The 12588-nt window shown below is 41.3% G+C and overlaps 1 protein-coding gene across 5 annotated transcripts in view; it reads right to left on the reverse strand.

Moving 5' to 3' along the window:
• The window catches only part of CCDC175 (coiled-coil domain containing 175), a 74458-nt gene that overhangs the window by 1415 nt on the left and 60455 nt on the right, over nt 1–12588 (reverse strand). For 4 of the 5 annotated variants that reach the window (XR_009496073.1, XR_009496072.1, XR_003036709.2 and 1 more), the window contains 2 exons: nt 9678–9721; nt 7665–7827 (listed from right to left, as the gene is read on the reverse strand). Coding sequence is in view for 2 of the 5 variants with exons in the window: in XM_005212054.5 (XP_005212111.1) it covers nt 7665–7827; nt 9678–9721 (207 nt within the window). In the remaining 3 variants the exon portion in view is untranslated. The remainder of the gene's footprint in view (nt 1–7664; nt 7828–9677; nt 9722–12588) is intronic. The other variant, NM_001038221.2, reaches the window with a different exon arrangement.

Genomic DNA, 12588 nt, shown 5'->3' on the forward strand with positions numbered 1-12588 from the left:
GGATAATTTATAGTAGCTATGGTTGCTCAGGTTAATTTGTTATAAGTCATTGAAAATACACAGTTTTGTCTTAGATCTCGCTGCTGCAGTGTATGGTAGTTACTTTGCTCATCACCGGACAGGTAATTTAAAAGCTAAAATTTTCTTAATTTAGGTCAGTTGATAAATTTAACAATTACACTGTTAATATATTTGTCTAAAACCGATGGTTTTCCATACTTGGCTACACAGTGGAGCCAGCTAGAGAGAATTCTAAAATTACTCGTGGGTCTCACCCCCCAGACTTGTGGTGAATTGGTCTGGCTGAGCAGAGGAAATTTTAAACTTCCCCTGCTGCTGCTGCTGCTAAGTCGCTTCAGTCGTGTCCGACTGTGCGACCCCATAGACGGCAGCCCACCAGGCTCCCCTGTCCCTGGGATTCTCCAGGCAAGAACACTGGAGTGGGTTGCCATTTCCTTCTCCAATGCATGAAAGGGAAAAGTGAAAGTGAAGTCGTGTAGTCACGTCCGACTCTTCTCGACCCCATGGACTGCAGCCTACCAGGCTCCTCCGTCCACGGGATTTTCCAGGCAAGAGTACTGGAGTGGGGTGCCATTGCCTTCTCCAAAACTTCCCCAGGTGACGCTACTGTTTGAAAACTAAGATCTAAACTCTTCTTAGCTCAGATCTTAATTTTTCCAAGAGAGCTTTAGAAAATTTCTGAGTGAATTACATTTTTAAGTATTTCTTACTGAAAATTTGATTCTGCTTCAATAACCAGGTTTGTTTCCAGAACTAAGAGATCGAAACATAGATAATTATATCAAGTCCTTTTGATCACAATCACAAAAAGCTAACAGAAAGCATAAATTTTTTTATCTAAAAATATCTCTTGGCCTAAAAAAGTCTTCTGTAGAGCACATATCAAGTTGATTAGTACACAGATTGTTTATCTGTTATCTAAATTATACTGTATGGTATAATACTCAGGGATTTTTTTGAATTTTAAAACAAAATTATTTTTAATACTTCTTTAAAAGTAATCTTTGCAGGTTAATTAGGTTTGCTAAACACCAAAAATTAATTTATAAGAAAGACTATTAAAGCAAAAAGTAATGATTTTAATTTTCAGGATGAAGTCTGGCATTTCACATTCTGCCAAGCCTATCCCTCATGCTTGCCAACCAGGACCTCCCGAAGATCTCCACTCAGCCACATCATTACTGTTCCCTGGCCAGTCTGCATCTACTGCCCCTTCAGGAAGACATCCCATGTACTCTCAACACCCCAAAGAACAGAGGTGTCTCTTTACCCTCCATTGCTACTGACTTGGGAGAATCCACTGTAGTCTAATCATCTCTTCACTTGTCTGTTTCTCACAATGTATATGCTTTGAGGTCAGGGACCAAGTCGTGTTCAATTTAGTAACTAGCCACATGCTCTAGTGGGTTTCCCAGGTGGCTCAGTGGTAAAAGAATCTGCCTGCCAACGCAGGAGACAGGTTCCATCCCTGGGTTGGGAAGATCTTCTGGAGGAGGGCATGGCAACCCACTCCAGTATTCTTGCCTGGAGAATCCCATGGACAGAGGAGTCCATAGGGTCTCAAAGAGTGGGACATAACTGAATGACTAAGCTCACAGGCATGGTCTAGTGCCGGGCTCAAAGATATTCAGTATGCTAATACAGCTAGTGCTGTGACTGTAGGAGCACACCAGACCCGGCAGGGCTGCAGTGATACACTGTGTCCAGAAGAGGGTGCAGGAGAGGGCTGTTAAGCTGGAAGAGATCAAGGGCTTCTCTAGAAGTCCACCCGTGACAGAAGCCATTCGATACGAAATATCCAAGAGCTGGTAGCTCAGAGTAATTCAAGGGGCCTATTATCTCCTCAGGAGGTAAGAAGACTTCAGAAATATTAGTGCCTAATTTGTGTCTGAGGCATCATTTATTACTACTCCTGTTGCATTGTTTAGTCACTAAGCTGTGTCCAACTCTTTCAGACCCCATGGACTGTAGCCTGCCAGGCTCCTCTGTGCATGGGATTTCCCAGGCAAGAATACTGAAGTGGCTTGCCATTTCCTTCTCCAGATCTTCCTTACCTAGGGATTAAACCTGTGTCTCCTGCATTGCAGGCGGATTCTTTTTACCACTGAGCTACTTGGAGCAACTAAAGAATGGAGGTTAAATAATGTGTTAAGAAGCAGAGTTGAAATTTGATCCCAGGTCCACCTTCCTCCAAAGCCCACGTGGTACCAGTCCTCCAGGAGCAGAAACAAGTGGAGATGGAGAATCCAGAGATCCTCCTTTACAGCTCATCGCCATTTCCAGTTCTCTAGAGACCTCTCTCCCAATTCCTTAACCAGGTCAAGTCTCTCTCCCTCTCAGGTTCTCTCATGGTTCTCATGCCCCATCTATAAAATCCATATGACATGAGACTTTACACACATTTGCTTAATACATTCTTGGTTCTCCCACTGTGTCAGGAGTTGGCAAACTGCAGGCACAATTCTGCTAATGATGGCACACCTGAGTAGATGCTACAGAGACCTCATGCGTGACAAAGCTAAAAAAATACTATGGCCCTTTAATATTTGCAGACTTTTGTGCTAGATTATGAGTTCTATTTGGTGGGGATTATATCTGTTTTCATTGACCACTATAACCCTAGAGCCTAACATGGTACTTGGCACAAAATAGGCTTCAGTAAAAAAAAAAAAGTAAACTTCTGGAATTCAGTTTAGAGTTAATAGTGAAATGTGGATGCAACCCTAAAAACAGGAGGAATTTCAAGTATCAGTATGCCCAATTAGAAACATTTCAGTGGCTGCAAACAGTACTGGCTTTTTACATTGAAATTCCTCCATTCAAAAATCTGACTGAAAATATATTCAGTAGAAATATATGTTTTTTTCTTATAAAATTTAGTGATATTCTTTTCATTTCCAACCACAAAAGGAGAACATTTAAATTTTTCCAGAATAGGCATCATATAACAGAGCTTGTTCATCACTGAATGGCCTAGAACAAAGAAATCATCGCATCCCTTATTCTCTATTTGTCTCAGTGGATATGATCCTTAGGGTTTGCCATGTTGCCAAGAAAGTGCACCCACTCCATGAGTGATCAAAGGAAAAGGTACCTCACAGAGTTTGGCAAACATCTACTGTTTATCTACTGTTCGCCTAAACAGTAAATACTTTAGGTGGGGTGAGTCATGGGGTCCCTGTCACAGTGTCTGTCGTTGTAGAACAAATGCAGCCAAATGTAATGTGTGAACATATGAGCATGGCTGGGATTGAATAAAACTTTATCTCTGCATATAGAAATTTGAATTTCATATAATTTTCTAGTTGGTCATGGTGTTCAGTCATTCAGTCATGTCTGACTCTTTGCAACCCCTTGGACTGCAGCACACCAGGCTTCCCTGTCCATCACCAACTCTCGGAGCTTGCTCAAACTCATGTCCATCAAGTCAGTGATGCCATCCAACCATCTCATTCTCTGTAATCTCCTTCTCCTCCCGCCTTCTATCCTTTCAAAGCATCAGGGTCTTTTCCAATGAGTCAGCTCTGCATCAGGTGGCCAAAGTATTGCAGCTTCAGCTTCAGCTTCATGCCTTTCAATGAATATTTAGGGTTGATTTCCTTTAGGATTGACAGGTTTGATCTCCTTGCTGTCTAAGGAACTCTCAAGAGTCTTCACCAGCATCACAATTTGAAAGCATCAGTTCTTAGGTGCTCAGCCTTCTTCTTTTTAAAAATTAATTTATTTTAATTGGAGGCTAATTACTTTACAATATTGTAATGGTTTTTTTGCCATACATTGACATGAATCAGCAATGGTCCAACTCTCACATCCATACATGACTACTGGGGAAACCATAGCCTTGACTAGATGGACCTTTGTTGGCAAAGCAATGTCTCTGCTTTAATATGCTGTCTAGGTTGGTCATAACTTTTCTTCCAAGGAGCAAGCATCTTTTAATTTCATGGCTGCAGTCACTATCTGCAGTGATTTTGGAACCCAAGAAAGTAAAGTTTGTCACTGTTTCCACTGTTTCCTCATCTATATGGCATTAAGTGATGGGACCAGATCGTATGATTTTAGTTTTTTGAATGTTGAATTTTAACCCAGGTTTTTCACTCTCCTCTTTCACCTTCATCAAGAGGCTCTTTAGTTCTTCTTTGCTTTCTGCCAAGGGGTGGTGTCATCTACATATCTAAGGTTATTGAATCTGGTACTGGCCAATATTATCCTTTGGATTTTTTCTAACCATTTGAAAATACAAAAACCATTCTTAGCTCTGAGCCCTACAAATATAGGAGGGAAGCAGGTTTGGCCCCTTGGTTGTAGTTTAATGACCCTTGTTGTAGGCGGTAGGACTTGCTCAGGAATCTCCACACCATTGTTGATATCTAGGAACACAGGCAGCAACTGAGAATAGGGGAGGAGTTTAAAACTGAAAGCCCCAAGCTTCGATTTCTCTAAAGTTTTCATCAGACTACAACAAAGTTTCCTTACAGTTTGTGGTTTGGTTATAATGACAACCTGAGCAAAAACTGTGAGCATCGGAAACTGAGGTGAGTGCTCTCCAAACTCTCCTGAGTTTGTATCATGTGCCCCAGTTTATTTATACACTATAAATATATATAATGCTGTGTACAATATCAGACAGAAATTTTAAGAGATAACTAAATTTTTCCAGTAGTCATGTATGGATGTGAGAGTTGGACTATAAAGAAAGTTAAGTGCTGAAGAATTGATGCTTTTGAACTGTGGTGCTGGAGAAGACTCTTGAGAGCCCCTTGGACTGCAAGGAGATCCAACCAGTCCATTCTAAAGGAGATCAGTCCTGAATATTCATTGGAAGGACTGATGTTGAAGCTGAGACTCCAACACTTTGGCCACCTGATCCAAAGAACTGACTCACTGGAAAAGACCCTGATGCTGGGAAAGATTGGAGGCAGAAGAAGAAGGGGATGAAAGAGGATAAGATCACTGGATGGCATCACCAACTTGATAGACATGAGTTTGGGCGAGCTCTGGGAGTTGGTGGTAGACAGGGAAGCCTGGCATGCTGCAGTCCCTGGAGCTGCAGAGTCAGACACGACTGAGCAACTGGACAACAACAATTATGTTCTTGTTCTGTGTGGCGGGAATATCATAACATGGCAAAAATGTTAAAATTTTTGCCTGATGGTGTGTATATGTGTGTGTGTGACTTTTATGCTTTTCATACTTGCGATATTTCATAATTAATATTAACTGGAACTTGTTCCAGTTGCCTAGAATAAGCACAGCTTAAGAGTCATGTATACTGATTGCCTATCAAATGAAGTTAAATTTTAATGAAATGACTGTACCATTTGGATGATATAAAAACGAATGCCACGTACTGGATCGACCCATCCTGATGTGCGTGCAGTTGCGTCCGACTCTGTGACCGCATGGACTGTAGCCTGCCGGGCTCTTCTGTCTGGGGAATTTTCCAGGCAAGATTACTGGAGTGGGTTGTCATTTCTTTCTCCAGGGGATCTTTCCACCCAGGGATTGAACCCATGTCTCTTGCATCTCCTGCGCTGGCAGGCAGGGTCTTTACCAGCTAAGCCACCAGGGAAGCCCATTATTTATATTTTATTTGGGTTGGTTTTCACACAAAGCAACTATTAATATTACTCTCTTCTGGACACGATATCTTGAAATGGAAGTAAAAATTAAAATCCATGCTGAAAAATAGAATATACAAACTGACAATGGCCAGACCATACATGACAATAGACCCATGAATTGACCATATATGCAATTAGCCCAGAATAGTCATAATTTAATCAATGACTGCCAACTTCCCTCCTTTATAATCCTTCTTCTAACTCAGGACCAACCAGAGAAGAGCCAAATATGCTCACTAATCTATCACATAGGCTATCCAGCTTCTAGTCAGCCTGTTGCCAGCAATGCCAACAACCTCCAGTCAGAACACACCTGAAGCTTTCCTTTTCCCCACCCTCAACACTGAACCTCTCCCACTCCGCTGCCTGCCTCTGAATCTCTGCCAAAAACAAGTGATGGTGACACTGACTCCCTTGTTCCACCAAGCTTTATGCCTCAGCTTGTTCTAATTTGGGGGGGCCTTCCATTGTTTCCATGCTGCAATCCTCCACTTTCAATAGGTTATCAGTTCTCAAAGTACAAGAAAAGGGGAATACGATATTAGTTTTTCAGTGGATTTAGCTTTTCAATATAGTACATTTAAATTTGCTCCAATGTAAAGATTCCATCAGGTTTCAGACAAAGAGGGAAGATTTTCTCATGTGAAAACAGTGCAATTGAAGAAACTATTTAGCTCTTAAAAGTCGACTTGATCTACAGTTACTAGGGATGGCCTGACCTAACAAAGAAAATGCAGACTTAAGCAAGATGGCACAGACTCTTTGTGCAATAAGATATAATAAGTATAGGGGCTTCCCTGGTGGCTCAGGGGTAAAGAATCTGCCTGCAGTGCAGGAGACTCGGGTTCAGTCCCTGGGTCGGGAAGATCCCCTGGAGGAGGAAATGGCAACCCGAGCCAGTATTCTTGCCTGAGAAATCCCACAGACAGAGCAGCCTGGCAGGCTTCAGTCCATAGGATCACAAAGAGTCTGACATGACTGAAGCCACTGAGCATGCACACATAATAAGTATCATCAAGGTGGAACATGATGATAAACACAACTTTTTGGTTGATAAGAAGATTCACCCACAAAATTCCTTAGTAGCTGCTAAAACATTATTTCTTTTATCAAGCAACACCCTCAGAACACTGTTTTTTTTTTTAACCAAATATCTAGATGTTTTTAATTGTGCCGCTTTCTTTCATTTTACTTTTATTTCACTTATTTTATTTTTTACAACTCACCTTTAGTATGGCTTATCTAATGATGATGCTCTTAAATCTTAATAACCTCTAATAGATCTGTACACTTGTCAGATAATACCATTTTCATTTCACCTCTCCATCTCTCCCCTATGCTCTATTCTCCTTCCTTCTGACAGCGCCCTCTACCTCCACCATCCCACCTTTTCAAGGGATTCCAGCGCTGGGATCCCTGGGCTGTACTGGCCAAGGATTCACCTCTGCTTCTCACTGGAGTCCTGGTATGGGCAGTTCTGTGGCCCTGGTGTCAAACACGACTCTAGAGTAGGGACTGAGGATGAAGGTTGATCTTCCTCTGAAAAGACTGGGTTGCTTGTTCTTGAGTCAGTTGTGTTATAATCGATGTGTTAACATCTCAGAAGACCCAGAAACCATCATTAGACTTTCAGAGAAGGCAACACTTCCTGTTTCTAATGCTAAACTCAGCTCAGGAAGAAAGGGCAAAATGATGTTCACTATTTTCTTTTAAAAGATAAGGAAGCATGTAAAAGAGTTTAAAAAGATTTGGGGGGAGGAATATTTTTAAAAATCGGAAAGAAGTTGAGATTCAGTTATTTAGGAGACTCACTAAGATAAAAAGAGAAGCTTGCCCAACACTGCTACAGTGCCATATTCAATCCCACAAATGAGAATAAACATTCAGTGAACATATGTGATATTATTGGGAATAGATTATTGCAGATAACTAAATTATTGGTTGGCATTCTTTTGGGGGGCTATTTTTGATGTCACCAGTGACAGTAAAATAGCAGAAAGTTCTTGAGATGTTACTTACTGAGAAAGTCTGTCTCCGATTCCTTTTCCATTAGACTACGCATCTCATCAAGGTCTGATTGAAGCAAAATACTGATTTGCTCGATTTTTTCATCTCTTTCACACAGCTTGCCTATCAGATTTTTTATTTCTCTCAAGGTCTCATTACCACTTTCTATCAGTTCCTTAAAAAAATAGCATTTGGGGGTATGTGAATATAAATAGCAACAAAATAAATAAAAATATCTTGTACAAGTGAGTCATGCACAAGACAAAAATACATACACAATATTGGTACTAGTTGTGTAAAGTAAGTGTCTTACACAGAAAATTCACAAAGTTCTGTAAAGGATGTTAGAAAAGTGAATTAACAAATGAGATTTAATAGAATGCTCACTAAACTCAAAATTCTAACTGGGTAGGGAAGTAATGATGGAGGCATAAAAAAGCCAGCTCATCTTAGGAGCACCACGGAACTGCAGAGGAGACTCAGTGCGGCTTGCAGCTTAAGAGAAAGTATCTTGCAATCAGGGAGGTCTGAGCTTTAAATCCCGAAAGTTCATCAATGGGCTTCCCTGGTGGCTTACATGGTCCTGCAATGCAGAAGACCTGAGTTCAGTCCATGCGTTGGGAAGATCTCCTGGAGAAGGGAATGGCCACCCACTCCGTATTCTTGCCTGGAGAATTCAATGGACAGAGGAGCCTGGAGGGCTACAGTCTGGTCTTGGGCAAGTCTGAGTCTCAGTTGCTTCATCTAAAAAAGGCATTACTAGCACTTCTCTTAGCCTCTGTTTAAGGGTTAAACAAGGATCACAGGTAATCTTTAGTTACTTAGAAAGTAGCAGAACCAGGATCTATATTCTAGTCTACCTGCTTCTAAAGCAGGGAGAGATGGAGATGGTGCATAGCTGGTAAAATGTGGAGGAAAGAGAGAGTGCAGAACTGACAAATTTGTCCTAAAATAATCTGTCTTCCGTTTATGCTTGGAAATAAAAATGTCATTCCCACTTTAGCTGAAGTGGTAGAGTGGGAAGATAGCTTCCCAAAGGGTGAAGATTTCATAATGACATTTTATATTCTTAAGAATAAGACAACAGGCCCAAAATGGAGTCACTTATACTAAATCCCACGTCACCAAACTGAGAGACTTAATTAGTTTCAGTTCTCTTAGAAATGGAATCTTAACCAGTCCATCAGGAATTAGCTGATCAGCACTAAATAGGTAATCTGCCTGGTCGATCCCTGCCATCCCTGAAAGGGAAGTGGCCTTGCAATATGGAACCTGCCATTTTTACCTGGAATGACTTCCTTGTTCTTGCTCCCTCTGCCTATAAAAGTCTTTCATTTTGTACAGATCCCCAGAGCTTCTTCCTGTCTGCTAGCTAAAATGCTGCCTGATTTATGAGGTGTTGCACAGTGGTCATGTATGGATGCGAGAGTTGGACTGTGAAGAAGGCTGAGCACTGAAGAACTGATGCTTTTGAACTGTGGTGTTGGAGAAGACTCTTGAGAGTCCCTTGGACTGCAAGGAGATCCAACCAGTCCTTTCTGAAGGAGATCAGCCCTGGGATTTCTTTGGAAGGAATGATGCTAAAGCTGAAACTCCAGTACTTTGGCCACCTCATGGGAAGAGTTGACTCATTGGAAAAGACTCTGATGCTGGGAGGGATTGGGGGACAGGAGGAGAAGGGGACGACAGAGGATGAGATGGCTGGATGGCATCACTGACTCGATGAACGTGAGTCTGAGTGAACTCCAGGAGTTGGTGATAGACAGGGAGGCCTGGTGTGCTGCGATTCATGGAGTTGCAAAGAGTCGGACACGACTGAGCAACTGAACTGACTGACTGACTGCACAAAGCCAATAAAATCTTTAAAACTGATTCAGTTGAGATTTGATTTGTGACAACACAAAGAACACATTTTAGAATGTGATGATCACATGAGCTCTGTCTTCCTTCCTTACACACACACTTATTAGGTAGGTAGATATCTTAGAAATATGATACTTACCAAGGCAACATAAAAAAGCTCACCTTAAGTGTAGTCCAAAATTCAGCCCACAAATCCGAATATTGTGCTAAATTAAAGATTTTTAAAATGCAAAGGTTACTGAAATAATTTGAACATTTTATTAAAGTAATGCTATTTGTTTTTCAAAAACCATTTTTATCTATAAGTTTTTACTTCTGAAATGTCAGACTAACACTTGCCCTGCCACTGTAAAAAAAGGAGAAAATGGGACTAAATATATAAAACAAATAAATTTGCTGCAATATCCAGTTTTCAGATACTGGAGAATGGGCAACACGGAACAGTGACACCTAAAAGAAGGGAGCTCTCCTCCGGTCACTGGGCTCTCCTGGGGGCGTGCAAGCTGAGCAAGACAGGCTTGCACACAGACACAGAAATCTGCTCAAAGATTAACAAATCAAATCCAGCAATATATGAAAACAGTAACAGCTTTTGAATAAGTGGATCTTATTGCAGGAGTGGAAGATTGGTTTGACATTCCAAAGTCAATCAGTGCAATTTTCCGCACTAACCTTGTAAAGGAGAAACACCACCTGAGCATCTCAGTAGCTGCTTGAGTCGCTGAGGTCACTCACAATGGCACTGCATGCCCATGTGACGGACCCCCTCCAATAAATACCCTGGACACCCAACCCTGTGAGCTCCCCTACCTGGCACCAGTTTGCATGTGTCACACACCACTGCTGGGGGAGTTAAATGCATGCCACTGCGGTGTAACTCTACTGTAACTCCACTGGGAGAGGCCACCCGCAGGCTTGCATCTAGTTTCCACCAAGCCCTTTTCCCTTCCCTGATTTTACTCGGTATCCTTCACTGAACAGATAATAACCATCAAGCGTAACAATGTCTGAGTCCTGTGAATCCTTCCAGCTAATCACTGGGACTGAGGATGCTCTTGTGGACCTCTGAAACTTTACTAACAGCTGTGAAATCTTGCTGAGAAAAATTAAGTAAGTTCTAAATAAATGGAGGTATACACTGTATTCTTGGATTGGAAGTCTTCACTTTGTTAAGATGTAAATTCTCCTCAGATTGATTTATAGATTCAACACAAACTCAATCAAGATCCGAGCAGGGGTACGCGTGTGTGTAGATTAATAAGCTAATTCTAAAGCTTATATGGAAATCAAAATATCTAAAATAGCCAAAATGATTCTAACAGAGAAGCACAAATGAGAAGAACTAACATTACATGATATTTACAGATTGAATATGAAACTATAGCAATCAGGACAGTGTGATGTTGGTATAAATTCAGATACTTAGAATAAAGGAACAGATTCATAAAACTGATTTTTTTAAAAAGTCATTGAGTAATACAATGCAAGAAGGAAAGTCTTTTCAAAAATGGTGCTGGAACAACTGAATATGCATAAGAGAACACCGTTATATTTCAACCCTACCTCATACCACATGAAAGAGTTAACTTTCACCCCTGGTTAAAGGGATCTAGACATTAAAGCTAAAAATCTAGTTGGTGATGGACAGGGAGGCCTGGCGTGCTGCAGTCCATGGGGTCGCAAAGAGTTGGACACGCCTGAGCGACTGAACTGAACTGAACTGAAAAACTAATAGAGAAAACATAGGAAAAACTCTGAGAACTAGGCTTAGGCAAAAAAGGACACAAAACATACTAATGCTAAAAAGAAAAACTAGATAAAGCAGACTTTGCTCAAAAGAAAATTTTAAACTTTTTTCTAGGGCACCATAAGTAAATGAAAAGTCAAGCCTTAGACTTAAAAAGGAATCATTTCCAGACTATATAAATATTTTAACTCAATAGGAAACACAAAGATTTGGAAAGACATGTGGCACTAACTTTTAAGGTCAAGTCACAATGCCATGAACTTCTACTTTGTTTTCTTGGAACGTTAGCTTTTGAAACACAGCAGGTCAAGCAGCTGCACGTATGGAGTGGCCACACAGAGGTGTTCTGGTTAGCAGTCTCCCCTGAATTCAGCTGAGAGCCAGCATCGACACCAGACACATGAGTGAGCGGGTCTGCAGAGGACTCCAGTCCTCAGCTGCTGAATTATTCCTCAGCCATCAAGTTGCCCCAGCTGATGTGAAGTAGAACAGGCAGGAGTTGCCTCCACTAAATTCTAACCAAACTGACAATTTGTAAGCAAAATAATCTGCAATGCTTGTTATGTTGTAACAGATAATTTGTCAACAACATAACATAAAAAATGATATGTAAGTGGCCAAAAAACACATGAGAAGATACTTAACCTTAGTCAACAGAAAATCTTAATCAAGAGGAAATGCCATTTCATAGCTGCTGCTGCTGCTGCTAAGTCGCTTCAGTCGTGTCCGACTCTGTGTGACCCCATAGACGGCAGCCCACCAAGCTCCCCGGTCCCTGGGATTCTCCAGGCAAGAACACTGGAGTGGGTTGCCATTTCCTTCTCCAATGCACGAAAGTGAAAAGTGAAAGTGAAGTCGCTCAGTCGTGTCTGACTCTTCGAGACCCCATGGACTGCAGCCTACCAGGCTCCTCCATCCATGGGATTTTCCAGGCAGGAGTACTGGAGTGGGGTGCCATTGCCTTCTCCGATTTCATAGCTAGTAAATGGTTAAAATGACAACAATTTTAAGTGTTTTGACAATTTTAAGTGCTGGAGAGGATGTGGTGCTATTAGGATGATAAGTCTGTACAACTACTTTGGCAAACAGGCCATTTCTTATAAATCCAATGATTCCCCTCCTTTGTATTTACCCAAGAGAAACTAAAATATTCTCAAAAACACAAATAGTAACCCCCAAAAGGAAACAATCCAAATGTTCCTCAGCTAGTGAAGGGATAAACAAAATATGGTACATCCATTTAAAGGACCACTATCATACAGCTACTTCCCTGGTGGTTCAGATGGTAAAGAATCTGCCTTGCAATGTAGAAGACCCAGGTTTGAT

Source organism: Bos taurus, chromosome 10, assembly GCF_002263795.3.
Source record: "Bos taurus isolate L1 Dominette 01449 registration number 42190680 breed Hereford chromosome 10, ARS-UCD2.0, whole genome shotgun sequence".
NCBI classification, from domain to species: domain Eukaryota; kingdom Metazoa; phylum Chordata; class Mammalia; order Artiodactyla; family Bovidae; genus Bos; species Bos taurus.